At 35.8% G+C, this 17796-nt stretch overlaps 3 protein-coding genes, 1 non-coding gene and 1 pseudogene across 4 annotated transcripts; 4 read left to right on the top strand and 1 right to left on the bottom strand.

Moving 5' to 3' along the window:
* Positions 1-1053: 1053 nt before the first annotated feature.
* LOC137825676 (exocyst complex component EXO70B1) lies at positions 1054-3465 on the top strand. Its single transcript, XM_068631408.2, has one exon. The coding sequence runs from the start codon at positions 1112-1114 to the stop codon at positions 3332-3334; it is 2223 nt and encodes a 740-aa protein (XP_068487509.1). The 5' UTR covers positions 1054-1111; the 3' UTR covers positions 3335-3465.
* A 22-nt stretch (positions 3466-3487) lies between these two features.
* LOC137825678 (exocyst complex component EXO70B1) lies at positions 3488-5518 on the top strand. Its single transcript, XR_016514540.1, has one exon. It is a non-coding gene; the product is annotated as an exocyst complex component EXO70B1 (transcript).
* Positions 5519-7040: 1522 nt separating this feature from the next.
* LOC137825432 (uncharacterized) lies at positions 7041-8424 on the bottom strand. Its single transcript, XM_068631099.2, has 3 exons — positions 7943-8424; positions 7448-7650; positions 7041-7357 (listed from the first exon to the last, which is right to left on the bottom strand). The coding sequence occupies exons 1-3, from the start codon at positions 8422-8424 to the stop codon at positions 7041-7043; spliced, it is 1002 nt and encodes a 333-aa protein (XP_068487200.1).
* A 614-nt stretch (positions 8425-9038) lies between these two features.
* LOC137825680 (exocyst complex component EXO70B1-like) lies at positions 9039-11532 on the top strand (annotated as a pseudogene).
* Positions 11533-11557: 25 nt separating this feature from the next.
* Positions 11558-15817, top strand: LOC137825677 (exocyst complex component EXO70B1). The gene is made up of 2 exons (XM_068631409.2): positions 11558-15177; positions 15554-15817. Exon 1 carries the CDS (start codon positions 13283-13285, stop codon positions 15173-15175), a length of 1893 nt encoding a protein of 630 aa, XP_068487510.1. The 5' UTR covers positions 11558-13282; the 3' UTR covers positions 15176-15177; positions 15554-15817.
* The last annotated feature ends 1979 nt before the right edge of the window (positions 15818-17796 follow it).

The following is a 17796-nucleotide window of genomic DNA, read 5'->3' as shown; positions in this document are numbered from 1 at the left end:
AATTAGAGGAAAAAATTGCAATCACTAAATTTTTGTTTTTCTTTATTTATTCTTTTTAAAAAGATAAAAAAACATTAATTTTTTTATCAATTATATTCGTATTTTGTACTTATTTTTTAATATATATAGAAACACTTGTAACTATTTCATTCAGACAAGAAATGATTAGTTTTTTAATTTTCACATAATAACTTAAAAGCCAAAAAAAGTTAGCAATTTATTTCTTTTTCCTCCTTTTCTTTCATGCATAAGTTCCCATAACTAATAGAAAAGACAAAAATAGGCGGGTTTTATAGTTACTTCACATTAGTTATTTATTTTATTGATTGACAAAACAACTAGTTTAGGAACAACGAAGCCATTTCACCGTAATAATAATTTATATAAGAAAAAAATATCAATGTATTTATATAATACTATATTAATAATAATTAATATTGTCTTAATACAAACGTGAGCATATACATAAATTTATATATGTTTTATTAACCTAGGTTTAAGTTTTTTCTATTTTAAAATATAAAAATCACAAACTTCTTTTTGTTAATAGTGTTAACAACGTTCGAAAAAAAAGAATAAACGTGTTATATATATATAAATTATTAAGAACTTTTTTATAAACACAATTCATATAGAAAATAGAGGGTATAGGAGTATAAACTATTCTTATTCATATGTTAAATTTTGACGTTAAATTATGGTTGCAGGGATCTCTTTACATCTTTACATTATGCATCATACTCTATCGTACTCAGATTCAGACACTTCTCTTAAATGACGTCTTATTGATAAATTGTTTATTTCAGAAAATATTTGTTGAATTTATGAAATTTTAGTACGGTTTCAATCTGAAATATATTTTTATACATAAATATTTATTTTTAAAACGTATCTTCCGTATTCGTATACGTGTTGCTGTGTAATATTTATGCTATAGATCATACTCTTTACATAGAGCCATTTAATAAAATTAAGAAGATACTTACATTTAAATAGTGTTTTGAAAAGAAATTATCAATAATACTGATACAATTCTTTCACTCTGATATGGAACTTGAAATTTGTAGTGACAAGACAACAGTTTTTTCAAAAGAGAATATGAGTGAAGCTAATGCACTGTCGATGTGGGACACGGATGATTGACCAAGACTTGGAACAAGCACCTTCATTCCATTTGTTCATGTTTGCATCAAAATGTGAAATACTAAATCAAAATTGGCGGCACTCAGTTTGTCTCTTCCATAACCAAAACCTTGGATGCTCCAGGAAGAACACGGTGCTCATGCTCCTCAAAATTCAGAGATGGTTGCAGCAGCCAAAGGTACGGAAACTGGTGTGTTTTGTTTCATCTATTGTTGGACTCCTCTGTTACGCTCTCAGCTCCTCTTTCAATCAACTATTTGGAGAGTGGAAATGGTGGAAAATATTACTCTACGTTGCTTTTACTCTTTGCATCATCATCTTCTTTCTATCTAAGTTCACCATCACAAGGGAACGCACTACCTCTTCCCCCTTGGAAGCTCATTCAGCCTTTTTGGTTTTGATCATCACTTCTGTGTACTCCTTTTTTGTTGATACAAAAGTGAAAGGAAAACCAGATGTATATAGCCTAGTTTCGAATGCTGCATTTGCTATCATGTCTCTGGGATTGTCAACTCTGAGTCCCTTTGGATTCGAGGTTGATCTTCTCTATTTTTTCAGTGGAGTTCTAATAGTGCAGCTCATGAAAATCAAACTATGGTTGGTCATTGTTGGAGGGTGTTTCAGCTATTCCCTCCTCCGTCTTCGTTCCATTTTAGATCCTCAACCCTTATACCAAGATCTTGCAGGCATTCGCATTGATCCACGATCACAATCACAATCACAAGTAAGCAGTGGAAGTGTTTCTCCACCCGATTCACCCCATGTTCCTGTTCCTCCCCAAGCTGATCCTACCCACCTTGGCTCACCTTTACAACAAGGCAATAATAGTCGTAGAGCTATTGCCAGGATGCATTTTATGAGTTATATAGAAGAACTTGAAAAGGAGAATGAAAAGGTTATCGACACAATTTTGAAGCTTGTGGGTGAATACCTTAAGGCTAATGTTGTGAAGGAAGACCAGATTGCAGTGCCGGAAATACAAGCTGACGACAATTTGGTGAAAGACATGCTACCGGTGGAACTCATCGACAAACTTCGCCAAACCGGGAGGTTGATGTTTCAGAATGAGTGCTGCAGTTTGTACAGCAGTTGTAGGAGGTTGTTTCTCAAGCAGTGTTTATCGAAATTCGGTTTGGAAGTTGAAGAGCTCAAGGTGGAGGACTTTGACAAGATGGAGAAGATAGAGTGTTTGATAAAAGGTCTGAACATAACTGTGAGGATACTGTTTCCCAATGAAAGGATTCTCTGTGATCTCGTGTTCCCACAGTCTTACAATGCAGATATCGCATTCAGTGAGGTTTGCAGTGAACTGAGTATCAGTCTGTTGAGATTTGTGAATACATTAGCAACTGAGAATCATCAATGGTCTTACCATCTGGTCCATGTCATTCCCAACGTGTTCAAGACTTTGATTGACCTCATTCCAATGTTTGATTCACTGTTTTATGGTCAGTTGTTCAGTGAATCACTCAGAAATGGTGCAGTTCTTGTTGGGAAGAGATTGGGTGTTTTTGTTGAGTTGGAGAGTCTTATTCACCGTGAAGTGGCTAAGGAGAGTGTTCCCAATGGTGGGATTCACCCAACTACCCACAAAGTGATTGATTATCTCAGAGAAGTTTTCACAGATGATGAGACTTTCCCAATTAGAAAGGGAGTATCTTCATTTTCAGATCAGGTGGGTAGAATAATAAAAGTGTTAGACTCAAATTTGGAAGCCAACTCTAGAAGCTACACAGACCCAGCATTAGGCCATGTTTTCATGATAAATAATTTGATGTTTTTACAATACGGGGAATACTATATATATGGAGACATTTTAGGCCAAGATTGGTACAAATCAAAGATCAACCAGAACATTGAACTCTATCAAAGAAGCTCGTGTGACAAGATATTGGACCTTTTGAAAGTAAACAGAAGGGAGTTGGTAGCAGAGTCTATGAAAAAGAAGCTCAAATTGTTCAACCAGCACTTCAATGAGATATGCAAAGCTCAGTCTGAATGGTTTATCTTTGATGATCAGCTAAGGGAACGTATGATAAAATCCATAGAGAACACATTGTTGCCTGCATATGGAACCTTCATTGGAATGATTCATGATGTTGTTGGTAAGGATGCTTATAAGTTCATTAGGTATGGAATGCATAACATTCAAGATCGCCTGAGCCGTTTGTTTCTTGTAACCAATGCATGAAGGCTGAAGAAAAGGAAAGGAAGTTTTTGTGAGGATTTAGAATACAAACATTTTGTCATCACAAACTAATTTTAGAAATTTGTATGATTTTGTCTATATACAATTTTAATTTATTCAACATCTTCTTTGTTCCCAAACCTTGCTTAAGTGATAATGCTCATCAAAATCCAGAGTAGGCTGCTGCAGCCAAAGGTATGGAGATTTGTGTGTTTTGTTTCATCTATTGTTGGACTTGTCTGTTATGCTTTGAGCTCTTCATTCAATCATTTATGTGGAGATTGGACCTGGTGGAAGATCTTTTTATACATTGGTTTTAGCCTTTTCATCTCCCTTTCCACCTTGTTTGCAAAGCCATGGGAGTTCAACAACTCTCACTGTTTGGAAGCTCACACAGCCTTCTTCATTTTGCTGATAACTTCTGTATACTCCTTTTTCTTCGATAAAGAAGTGACAGAGAAACCAGATTCATATAGTCTGGTTTCGTCTGCAGCATTTGCTATCATGTCACTAGGCTTGTCAAGACTGAGTCACTCTGGATTTGAGGTTGATCTCCTATACTTTTTCAGTGGATTTCTGACAGTACAACTCATGAAAATAAATTTATGGTTAGTAATTGTAGGAGGGAGTTTCAGTTATTCCCTCATCATTCTTCGTTCGACCTTGGATGCTTCAGCAAGAAGTGATTATGTTGGATTCCATGTCCATGATCACGTAGTCATTGAAATTGGTTCACACTCTCAAGGAACTAGCCGTAATTTTTATCTCAAACAAATTGATTCATCTCAAACTATTACCAATGGTGTTGGTAATTCCCTCATCATGCCACAAGAGGTTGGTGTCCCTCAAGGAGATGAGGATTCAGGATTCAGAGTCACCCAAGGCAAAAATGACAGTAGCAAAAGTATCACGGAACGATTCATGGAATGTATAGAGGTGCTGAAGAAGGAGAATGAGACCCTTATGGACACAATTTGGAAGCATGTAGATGGATACCTTAAAACTGATGTGGTTAACAAGATTGCAGTGGTGGAACTCCATATTGAAAACAACTTAGTGGTGGATGCATTGTCGGTAGGTATCATCAACGACCTTCATGAAACCGTGTTGCTGATGTTGGCAGAAGGGTTTGAGGGGGATTGTTGCAGAGCATACTATGATTGCAGAAGGGAGTTTCTGAAAGAGTGTCTATGAACATTTGGGTTGCAAATGCAAGAGCTCAGCATGGAGGACATTGATAAGATGGAGAAGATTCAGAGTTGGTTAAGAAAGGTTTTGGATGTAGTTGATAGTGTACTCCTTCCCAATGAAAACACACTCTGTGATCGTGTCTTCAAAGGGGCCTCTTCCACTGAGGATTTTGTTTTCACTGAGGTTTGTAGTGAATTGAATATTTCTCTGCTTCGCATTGCCAATCACTTGGCAGCTTTTCTGAAGTCTGAAAAATTTACATATTATGAGGGTGGCGAGCTTCATCCTAATATCTCTGAATTGATGCGCAAAATTCGTTATGTTTGCGCAAATAGGGATAGTAGATCAAGGCAAGGGTTAGAAAAATCCACCATGGTTGATAAGGAGGGAAAGCTTTCACCGTATGTGAATGTAGCCAGGGAAATAGTAACAGCTCTGATAGACAGAATTTTGGAAGTGGAGTCCAAAAATTACCATAACCCTTCTCTGGGATATGTTTTCGTCATGAACAATCTGAGGGTCATAGAACTACAAGCAGAATTGTATGGATTGGTTCTTACTTTTGGTCATGGTTGGCTCCGGAAAAACACAACAAAATTCCAGAAAAACCTTGAACTTTATATGAGAAGCTCGTGGAATAAGATTGTGGAGTTTCTGAAGCTGGATATGAGTGAATCAGAGAGTAGTGTTGCAGTTGGGTTACTGAAAGACAGGCTAAATTCCTTCAACAAACACTTTGATGAGATATGCAATGTTGAGTGTAGTTGGTTTGTGTTTGATGAAGAGTTAAGAAAGAATATAATAAAATCCATAGAAAACATGTTGTTGCCAGCATATGGAAACTTCATTGGAAAGTTGCAGAAGTTTGTTGGTAAGCACAGTTATGATTATATTAAGTATGAAATGTTTGACATCCAAGATCGAGTTCGCAATCTGTTTGTTGTAAGGGAGAATAAGAATCGGTTTCTTCTGACACAAAGGAAAAAACAAATGTAATTACAAAAAATGTCGGGAAGGTCTCGGTCCTTCCTTAAGTTTACTGAATCACTGACTTCTGATTTCGTATTTTCTTCGATCTTAGGTCGGTGTGTAGGCACGTACTGTAAAATGTATTCAGATGTCTAAGTTATTGTTTGGTTTGAGGTAATTGAATATAATAAATATCATTTTATACGTATGTTTGATTTGGTAGGTAAAATTATTTATAGGATCATGGACGTCTGACATTAGACCAATATTAGAATAGATTTTTGGATTAATCTATGCATTTTAAGTAGATTTCTGTACAACAATTAAATTAATTATTTGGTATTAAGAGATGCATGTGATGACCATATCCTATTAAGGGATGGAGACCCTAGGAATCGTACACAAAACCCAAGCGTTTGAGTTGATTTAGAATACAAATTTTGTTATTATCTTGTAGTTCCAAAAGATACTTATGCCCTTGTGTTCTATACCACGTAATTGGAATACTGTAATTATGGTAATTGTTATAAGTAAAGATTATGTTTCATGAGTTCAATTCTCACTCCAAATCATGCCATCAACAATACCATTGTACATTTAAGCTTAAATTACTTCTCTGTTTTAGATTTGCATATCTTAAATCCAAATTCAAATTATATTCTTCGGTTTTCATCTATATGTTCTAGATTCGCATAGCTTAAATTATTTGACACGTATAAATGAAAAAATAAAATGAATTCTACAAGTTGGGTTGTATTGATATATCGAATTAATTGAATTTGTGATTGATGTATTTTCTGAATTCCATGAGGGTAATTATTTCAACTAGCATTCAAATTGATATCGGTTTCTCTTGCTCCTTTCGTCAAGAAGACATGGTTTGATCAATACTGTTTTAAAATGGTTTCATTTCAGTATAAAGTTGTTTTTCTTTTCTTTTCAGTTATAATCTGGTATATCATAACTTATATTTAATTATTAAGTTGGAAGATTGTTGAGGGAATAAAACAGAGCATGAACAGAAAATATATATTTTATTTCACTGCTACTTTTCAAATAAGAATACAATCTCTCTAAATAGTCTTACAATAGACTTCTAAAATTCTACCTTCTCTCTCATAACACCTATACTATAATTTACATTTAAATCATAATATAAATGACATTCAAAACTATAATTAAATATAATAATTATTGGCTATTCAAATGCTAAAATAAAACTAATGACGGCTGACGGCTTTGAGTTTAATGCTAACAAATTCCCTCTTAAACTCAGACCTTTAATATTTTTATTCAGATTGTTATCGCTCACCCTTTATATTTTTTCCTTATCCCAACTGCCTCCAATATTATATTTTTTCAGTAGTCACCATACTGTCCTTGATTAGAAGCAACTTCAATTTTCTTCATTGCACCAATCCCATATTTCCCTTTCAGATGATGTCTCAACACCATTCCATTTATGGTCTTCTCCTTTTCTTTTTGTGCCAAAAGCAACAAATGGAGTTCTTCAACTTGATTGACTCTACTTTCATTGTCTTTCTCCATATCAACATATTTTTCTTCCAATTTTGTAAACCTTTTTTTCCAGGTTATCAAATTTTGCTTCAACACTCTCCAATAATTCTCCCATACTGAGAATATTATTCTTCAAGTCAGGTACATAAATTTCTGTGACACTTTCTTTGGACTTAAAGGCCATGTGCTCCTCCTTCATTGGATTGAGAGCAAAACTTTTTCCCTTCATCTCAACTTTAAACAAATCTCTGTCATCAATATCTTTGATTAAGCAACGTTTATTTTCAAACATCACTTTATAGCCTTTTTCCAACAATTGACCAACACTCAAAATATTTTGATCAATCTCTGGCACAAAAAGAACATCTGTAATGATTTTTATACCTTTATAGCTTGTGATAGCTATTGTGCCTTATCCTTTTACTGCAAGGGGTTCACCATTTCCAATCCTCACCCTTTTAATATCAGTAGTTCTCAATTCCTTGAAGAGTTCCTTGTCATGTGTCATGTGATTGGTGCAGCCACTATCAATTAGCCAAGATGCACTTGAAATATTGCTGCAAAAACCAGTTGCAACGAAAAGTACATCCTCCTCCTCATTTGCAATTTGAGCATCTACATCTTGTTGCTCACTTTGGTTTCTACAAATGATTGCTTCATGACCAAGTTGATTGCACTTGTTGCACTTAGCATCAGGTCTTCTCCAACACTTAAACGGTGGATGACCTAACTTGTTGCAATGCTTACAAGGAGGATAATATCTACCTTTGTTTCTCCAACCACCTTCATGTTTGACTAGTAAGGCTCCTTCTACTGCTCCATCTTGTATCATGGCTCTCCTTTGTTCTTGTGCTTGTAAAGCATTTAAGAGCTCTGCAAGAGAAATTTTTGATAGGTCTTTGTGTTCTCCAGGTTGTTATGGTGGCTTCAAACCTCTCTAGAACTGTTACAAGCAGTTTTTCCTCAATTCTTGAATCTTTAAACACAAATCCAAGCAACCTCATTTTGTTGGCAATGCTTAGAAGTCTGTCCGAGTACTCTTTTACGGATTCCGACTCCTTCATTCTTTGTAATTCAAACTCTCTGATTAGATTTAGGGTTTGCATTCCATGAATCCTCTCATCACCTTCATATTCTGCCTTGAGGTAATCCCAAATTTCTTTTGCTGACTTCAAGGACATTATCCTTGTGAATACCACAGGAGATACAGCTGCAAATAGACATGTTTTTTCCTTTGATTTCTTCATCTTTTTTTCCTTCTGTGATTTTATTTGTGCCACCGTAGGGTTTTCTGGAAGGGACTGAATTTCATAGTCTTCTTCTACAGCTTCCCATAAATCCAACGCTTCTAGGTAGGTCTCCATACGAACAACCCACATTTGATAATTGTCTCCATCAAAGACAGGTGGTGCCATTGCTGAAAAATTTGATCCTCCTTCCATTGGTGCACTCTACTAACCTCACAGATCCCTCAAGAAAATAGCTCCGATACCAATTGTTGGTGTTGAGGAAATAAAACAGAGCAAGATATTTGTGAACAGAAAATATATATTTTATTTCACTGCTACTTTTCAGATAAGAATATAATCTCTCTAAATAGTCTTACAATAGACTTCTCAAATTCTACCTTCTCTCTCATAACACCTATACTATAATTTACATTTAAATCATAGTATAAATGACATTCAAAACTAGAATTAAAGATAATAATTATTGGCTATTCAAATGCTAAAATAAAACTAATGACGGCTGACGGCTGACGGCTTTGAGTTTAATGCTAACACTCTTGCTCCTTTTGTCAAGAACACATGGTTTGACCAATACTGTTTTAAAATGGTTTCATTTCAATATAAAGTTGTTTTTCTTTTCTTTCCAGTTATAATCTGGTATATCATAACTTATATTTAATTATTAAGTTGGAAGATAGCTGAAATAAATAAAGGAGAGAAAAAGAAGAATCCCAGGTTTAAGTTAACAAATAGAAGACTGATGTAACTTTCCCAGTTCCTTCCTTTCAAATTCCTATAAAAAAATTGAAGGGTTTAAGCACTTCCCATTCAGAAATAAAAGCAACGGTGGTTAACATCTTTGTTCCTGAATGCAAGCCTTGCTTAAGAAACAACACAATGCTCATGCTCATCAAAATTCAGAGTTGGCTGCATCAGCCAAAGGTATGGAGATTTGTGTGTTTTGTTTCATCTATTGTTGGACTTGTGTGTTATGCTTTCTGCTCCTCTTTCAATCATTTACTTGGAAATTGGACCTGGTGGAAGATCTTTCTTTATATTGTTTTCAGTTTCTTAATCTCCCTTTCCACCTTGTTTGCAAAGACATGGGAATACTTCAACTATCGCTGTTTGGAAGCTCACACAGCATTTTCTACTTTGCTGCTAACTTCTGTATACTCCTTTTTCCTTGATAAAGATGTGAAAGAGAAACTAGATGCATATAGTCTGGTTTCGTGTGTTGCATTTGCTATCATGTCTCTAGGCTTGTCAAGGTTGAGTCACTTAGGATTTGAGGTTGATCTCCTGTATTTTTTCAGTGGACTTCTGACAGTACAACTCATGAAAATAAAACTATGGTTAGTCATTGTTGGAGGAGCTTTCAGTATTCTCTCATCCTTCTTCGTTCCACTTTGGATCCTCAACCAAGAAGTGGGTATCATGGACTTCCACACCAGGATCATGTAGTGGTTGAAATGGGTTTGCATTCACAACCACAAGGAACCAGTCCTAGTGTTACTCTAGTGGATTCACCCCAAACAGTTGTCACTCGTACAGGTAATGCTTGTTCACAACCACACCCAGTCATTGATATGATTTGGCCTTCAAGAGGAACAACACGTAGTGCTTCTCAAGTAGTTTCACCTCAAGAGGGTGGTGCTCCTCAAGGAAACATTGATGGTACCATGGCATGCTTAATGGGTTGTATAGAGGCTCTTAAGAAGGAGAATGGGAGCGTTATCAGCACAATTTCCAAGCATGTAGACAAATACCTTAAAGCTAATGTTCTAGTTGAGGATCAGATTTCAGTGTCAGAACTGTATTGCGACGACAACATGTTGTTGGATTCATTGTCCCCAGGAATGATCAGCAACCTTCGTGAAAGTGTACAGAAGATGTTTTCAGATGGACTTGAGAAGGAATGCTTACACGTGTACAATAATTGGCGGAGGGAGTTTCTGAGAGAGTCTATGGTCATTAGGGTTGCCAGATCAAGAGCTCAACATGGAGGACATTAACAAGATGGAGAAGATTGAGAGCTTGATAAAAGGTATGAACATAGCTGCAAGGATTATCTTTCCCAATGAGAGGAGATTCTTCAATCTTGTCTTTAGCGGTTCCCTTTCCTCTTGTGAGTTTCATTTCAGGGAACTTTGCACGGAATGGGCAATTAGTCTGCTGAACTCTGCCCTTGTTTTGGCAACTTGGAGCCATTTCATGCGCAACACTTTGCAGGAGTTGATACAAGAGTTTGAATTATGTACAACTCATGGAAATATTGTAAGTACTCTTGATAAGGCAGACATTGTACATTTATGAGGATTTGGATGATGTATCACTCATTCCCGGTGGAGGAATTGATCCTATTACCTTTGAAGTGATGTACTATATTTATTTTGTTTCCAAAAGTAGGGAAATGAGTAAACTTAGCCATGATTTAAAGGAAGAAAAGACTTCATCACCTGTGTACAGGGCCAACACAGTGAGAATGCTGGTAGATAATATTTTGGAAGCTAACTCCAAAAATGATTATAAGCTTAAAGTGAGTTACTTCATTGAATATCTAGACCTAAGTTGGGAAAGTAAACTCGGACAAGGTTTAGAAGATGGAATGCTTTACATGTTCAGGATGATTGAGCTTTTAGAGAGCAGTTTGGAAGCCAACTCCAAAAATTACAAAAACCCTACTTTGGGTTATGTTTTCATCATGAACAACCGGAGATTTATAGGAGTAGAGGCAAAACTGAAGGAACTGGGACCTATTCTTGGAGATGACTGGCTCCACAAAAACACAGAAAAATTCCAACAAAACCTTGAACTCTATCTAAGAAGCTCATGGAATAAGATTGTGAACCTTTTGAAGCTAGACATCAATCAACTAGAGCCTAGTGTTGCCGCCGAGTTGATGAAAGACAAGCTTTTTTGGTTCAACGAACACTTTGATGAGACATGCAACATTCAGTCTGAATGGTCTGTCTGTGATGCGGAGCTAAGGGAGCAAATAATAAAATCCATAGAAAACATCCTGTTGCCAGCATATGGAAGCTTCATTGAGAGATTTGAGAAATTTCTTGGGAAGAATGCTTATAAGGACATTAAGTATGGAATAGGTGAGGTTCAAGATCAACTCAAAAATTTGTTTCTTATAAGAGAGTAGATGAATCTGTTTCTGGAAGAGAAGGGAAGGTTAAGCGAGTTAGAGAACAAAATTTTTATTATGTCACAGTTCCAAAGAATTTGTGCCCTGTATAGCACTGTATGTTTCAACACAATAAAAAATGTGTTTTCTTTTTATTCTGTTTCCATGTTTTAGATTGGTTTGGTTCAGACTGAAGTTTGGATAGATTTTCATAATTCTGGAAATAACACCTAAGTTGTGTGGTTTTAGTATACAGGCTTAACCTATTTTTTGGATACTTGCCGGATTTATGTCAACTGTGATTAGTCTGTGCTCTGTTGTGCAATGAGTTTCTTTTTCAAATAGTTACCTACACTGTTTCAAGTTTTTTGGTACACATGAAAGTGAGGCAGATTTTTAGATATTGGATATTCATTAAATTCTATGGTCTATCAAATTCAAGATCTTGAAATATATGCTGCTTATACTGTAATAAGTCCTTTCAGGAAGCGTTGATCTCACTTTGGGAAACCATGTTACTATAATCACTGTGAAGATAAAAAAAAATTGAACAACCACAATATTGCAAGAGTATTCCAATCTCCTTTAAATACTGATGACAATTTAAAATTCATTTTGAAAAAAAAATAAAAATAATCCATGTCTGCACCGTAATTGAGAAGATCCTACCTAGTTAGCATGCTTGATCATGCATATTAGTGAAATTGGATTGTATTGCATTCTATCAAACTTTAAATTATTCAGCACTTCTTAAATGGTTTTCTCTAATTTAAACAAGAACAAAAAAAACAACTAAATAGTTTGTACAAGTTTCATTTATGCATTGATTACTGTAATTCAGTTAAGTTAGAAATTTTAAAAGATGCGTTAAATATTTTAAATCCAAACTTAAATATTTTTAAATCCAAACTTAATTACTGTAATGAAGTTAAATAAGCCTTTTTATTTATGTTGTGTTTCCATGGACTAATGATAAGTCCTCTTTCACACACCAAATTCTGACGAAAGCACAAGACCTGGTAAATGCTTTCCATGAGTCATCAATGTAGAAATTTTGGAGTATATAAGTTGACGAGACTATAAATAAATAATCACATAAAGTATTTTTCACCAAGACAAAACTATATTGATCATGGTGAACATTAATCATCATATATAATCAATTATGAACCCAACATTAATTTTAATTTCATAGTTCATCTCTGGGCATCTGCAAAAGTCACATAGTGCCTTGTTTGGCGTAAAAAGAGAGCTCAAACTTGGTTCATGAGTTTGGACTTATCTGTGTACTTATGAAACGGTTTAAAATCTTATTGGTCAAACAATCCTCTCACTCATTTCCATTTTTGAAACAGAAACACACATTTCGCACTCAAAACGACTCAACCACGTCCTCAAAAGTGTCACGGACAGATTAAAACATACGGAACAAAGAAAACGACAATATATGATTCAAAAGATTCATGGAGAAACAGGTTCCGAAGAAGATAAATAATTAAAACAAAAATTGTGAGGAAAAGAAAAAGAAAATTATGAGTGACACCATTTTTGCAATTAAAAGTGAAGTCAAAAGTCAAAAGACTGAATGAGCAACGTTGGAAAATGGAAGAATGAAGTTGTGATGTGAATGAAGAAAAAAGAAGAAGAAAGCAATAGAAAAAGAAAAGTTAGCTGGAAGAAGTGTGAATGAAAGAGAGAAAGGGGTACCCACGTTTCAGTCTCTGCTTTATCTTCTTCTCTGCTCTCTGCTACCTTTCCGCGTTGTTTCCGTTTTCCACTTTTCTCCTCACTTATTCAACAAACCGCGTTTCCCAAGGGGGCATATAGGTCATTTAACACTTCTCTGCACCTCTTCTTGGTTCTTGTTCCGTTTTGAGTGGAAATGATGAAGTAGGTTTGGATGCGAAGATGTCTGAAAACGGGGAAGAGAAGTTGCTGGCTGTGGCGCGGCACATAGCCAAGACGCTGGGCCACAACAACACCATGTCTGATGACATTTTCCAAATATTGTCCAACTTCGATGGAAGGTTCTCAAGAGAGAATCTTTCTGAAAAGGGTGCAGATGCGGATTCCAGAGCTTGCGCCGCACTCGATCATTCCCTCAAATCCCTAGACCACCGGATCTCTCACCACGTCTCCTCCGACCGTCCAATCTGGGCTGACGCCGTCCACGCCGCTGCCTTCCTTGACGCCGTGGACGAGCTCGTCGCTGCCGTTGCCGAGTGGAACCACCTCGCCTCCGACAAGGCCGTCGCCGCGTGCCTCGTACGCGCCGAGGACATGCTCCAGCACGCCATGTTCCGCCTCGAGGAAGAGTTCCGCACGCTCATGGAGCGCGGGGGCGAGTCGTTCGGCCTCACTAGGAACGGCGAGTCGACGGAGATGCCGTTCGACTCGGAGGAAGAGGACGAGTTGGATGACGAAGCGAGAAACGGAGATGAGGAGCAGATTCCGGTGGCGCTGCCGGTCACCGACTTTGACATCGTCATCGACGCGCTGCCGTCGGGGACGATCAACGACCTCCACGAGATCGCGAAGCGAATGGTGGCCGGCGGGTTCGGTAAGGAGTGCTCGCACGTGTACAGCAGTTGCCGGAGGGAGTTCCTGGAGGAGAGCGTGTCGAGGTTAGGGTTACAGAAGCTCAGCATCGAGGACGTTCACAAGATGACGTGGCAGGACCTTGAAGATGAGATTGAGAAATGGATTAAAGCCTCCAACGTCGCCGTCAAGATCCTTTTCCCCAGCGAGCGGCGTCTCTGTGACCGCGTCTTCTTCGGATTCGCCTCCGCCGCGGATTTTTCCTTCATGGAGGTTTGCCGCGGATTCGCGATTCAGCTGCTGAATTTCGCCGACGCCGTCGCGATCGGGAGCCGGTCGCCGGAACGGCTGTTCAGAATCCTCGACGTGTTCGAGACGCTGCGTGACCTAATTCCCGAATTTGAGGCTCTGTTTTCTGATCAGTTCAGCGTCTCGCTTAGGAACGAACTGATCACGATTTGGAAGAGGCTGGGGGAATCGATTAGGGGCATTTTTATGGAGCTGGAGAATTTGATTCGTCGGGATCCAGCTAAGACGGCGGTTCCCGGTGGCGGTCTTCACCCGATTACTCGCTACGTGATGAACTACCTCCGTGCCGCGTGCCGGTCACGGCAGAGCTTGGAGCAGGTTTTTGAAGAGTACGGGTTGAAAGAGTACCCGAAGCTTGATGATAGAGTTCCGTCGTCTTCTTCTCTATCAGTGCAAATGGATTGGATTATGGAGCTGTTAGAGAGCAATTTGGAAGCAAAGTCGAAGATTTACAAGGACCCTGCATTGTGCTATGTTTTCTTGATGAACAATGGGAGGTATATTGTTCAAAAGGCGAAAGATAGTGAACTGGGTACCCTCTTGGGAGATGATTGGATCAGAAAACACGCTGCAAAAGTTCGACAATTCCATGTGCACTATCAAAGAAGCTCGTGGAGTAGGGTATTGGGCACTCTGAAGATGGATAGTACTGTCTCACTGCCCCCTAATGCTTTGGCAAAGTCAATGAAGGATAAGCTCAAATCTTTTAACACCATGTTTGAGGATATTTGCAGGGAACAGTCTTCCTGGTTTGTTTTTGATGAACAGCTCAGGGAAGAAATCAGAATTTCTCTTGAGAAAATGTTGTTGCCTGCATATGGAAACTTCGTAGCGAGGTTCGAGAATGTTCCAGAGATTGGTAAGCATGCTGATAAGTATATCAAGTATGGAACAGAGGACATTCAAGCCAGACTCAACCAACTGTTTCAGGGATCAAGTGGTAACCGAAAGTGAAGGTGAAGCTTCTATGAGTTCTTCGTGTGTATTTGTAGTGTAATTAATTATTATATTTAAAATTAAAATACAATGTTTTCATCATCACAAATGTAGTCTTGTACTATAAATACTTCTTATGTTATTCTGCTTAGCATAAATGTGGAAGAGCATTTGAAACGTTTTATCTGAGGTGGTTCATTGCTTTCATCAACTCCTTTTGAGGAGTGCTTAGAATAGTATGCATTTACCCAATCAACCATTTTTGTATGTTTAATCTTTTACCAACAAATCTACAACAAATACTTGTATTCTTCTAAGTTCTAACTAACAAAAGGGGTTGTGTGTGGATCGAATTTGATTGGATGTTTTATATGTTTTGGTTTTGTCTTATTGTAGCTGAAGGGAGAAAAAGCTGGGTTTGTTACTTGGTTAAAGAAATGGTTTATGCAGTTTAGCAGTTTTCATGTATATGAGTGAAGTGTGAAGAGGTAACCTCATAGCCTATTTCTAATACACTTATAGACCAAAATGATGAGACCTAAAACTTTGTCGATACCTCAAAGCTCTGAATTCGCCAAACTCATGCAGTGAACCTAAGTTTGTAGCATTTATTTACCAATTAGGTAAAAGGAAATATCAGATTAGACACCTATTTACCAATTATTTTCAGATATTTATAATTGTTTAAGCTATATTTTTTTAAACTTTAAAGTTTTCATTAGGAAGAAATCGTCTCTTTTATGTTTGGAATAGACATCAAAGAATGATAATTTGCGATATGATTTCCTCGTGAAACTTTTACTGGGTATCCTTTTCTAATGAAAATTTGATCTCAGAATTTATTTATGGAAAATAAATAGAAATTATGGATACTTTTTAGCTTAACTAGTAATTTTTAATTTAAATGAAATAAAAATATTACATAAAAAACTTTGATTCCAAACAATTTCAATAAAATAAATAGATTATCTAAAAGCGATTCTAGTATTCATCTTAATATAAATTTGATTTTTTGAAACAAATATAAAGATATTTTTTGTTTTATATAAATAAATACTTGAAATTGAATGGATCATAAGAAATATAATTCATAGAAAATGTTAATGAATATCTTTATTTTTAAAAATAACTTGAATATAAAAACAAATACTTTGTTCAAATTTAATGGATGAAAAGGAAAATAAAGAAAGTTAAAAACTTGTAAATATAAACCATACGAAGAATATAAATAACAATAAAGTGGTGAACAAGGAGTCTTTTTGTCGGATTTAACCTATTAGAAATTTAGTACATTTTTTTGTCATATTTAAAAAGTTATACCAAATTCCTATTCATAAATAACTTTTAATAGTTATTTCCTTTTATATTATATGAACATTACGTTTACACAAAAGTTTCATTTTTCGTTTGTGGAAAGACAATCACAATTTTTTTTTGCAAATAACTCATTTCATTGAGACTTACCTTTTAGAACACATTTAGTTTACCCAATTATAACTTTTATCTTATCTTTTTGTAGTCGATAATACACATTAAAAAAAGTATACATTTCTTATTTTCACAAAAATTTAGCAATATTTCATATTTTCAAGTACACATATTAAATCCACCAAAATTGAGTATACACGTACAAAATAAAATGCATTTAAATGAAAATATATCAAGAGTCGTTGTGATTATTTTCTTCACACTTTTTATGATTTTAGTCGTTATATAAATTTTTGTATTGTTTTTATAAATTAAAATTAATTTTTTGATAAAACAAAAACAACCATGAGAGAATTAATATATGGGTATTCTTCATTGTCGTCTTTTTTTTTTATTTTTTTTTATCAGATGGAGATTGTATTTAAAAATAATGGACATCACATTGAATGAAGATTGTATCAAAAAAAATTATACATTGATGGTTTCAATCACTTAATAAATATGTTTTCGTCTTCCTATATTATAATACGATATTGATTTTCATTCTTTATCTAAGTTTTAGACTATATAAATGTTTGTAGTATGAAAATGATTGGAATAAGTCCTTGACAAAAGACAATATTAGTTTTTTTTTATGTGGCAAATAGAGTGTCAGCGTTAACTGTGTTTTGACTTCCACGTTGATAGTTGATAGTTGGGTATGAATCTTTGTATTTGGAGGTAGAAACGAAGGAGAAAATGAAGAGTTACAAAGTTTGACTAAAATAATCCATTGATTTGCCCTATACAAGAAGATTATTCTCATATGAGTGATTGCGATTGTGCATCTATAATCAAAATGAAGAACACATTGATTATTGATTCGTGATTATGCGTTTTGGTTGGTTATGAGTAGTGGAAACATGTTTGATAATAGCGTGATAAGTATTTCATATATCATTTTTTCATAAATTGGAATTTCTGTGAGCATAATCTTTAGGATTGTTTCGTTCAATGATATTGACTTGAATTTTTTATTTTTTTTTAAATATCCGATTTATTTTTAGTTTATTTTATTTTTGTGAATCATATTTGTTAAGTAACAAATATATCATTTAGTTAGTTTTTATTATCATCAAAAACATAAAAAACGTAAACTTCTCTACATAATTTTCTAATCATGATATCGTCTAGTAAATCATAAACTCGTCCATGACGTGTTGTATTTCATT

This window comes from Phaseolus vulgaris, chromosome 8 (genome assembly GCF_051622355.1).
Source record: "Phaseolus vulgaris cultivar YP4 chromosome 8, ASM5162235v1, whole genome shotgun sequence".
Taxonomy (NCBI): Eukaryota; Viridiplantae; Streptophyta; class Magnoliopsida; order Fabales; family Fabaceae; genus Phaseolus; species Phaseolus vulgaris.
This window is presented reverse-complemented; position numbering and strand designations above follow the sequence as displayed.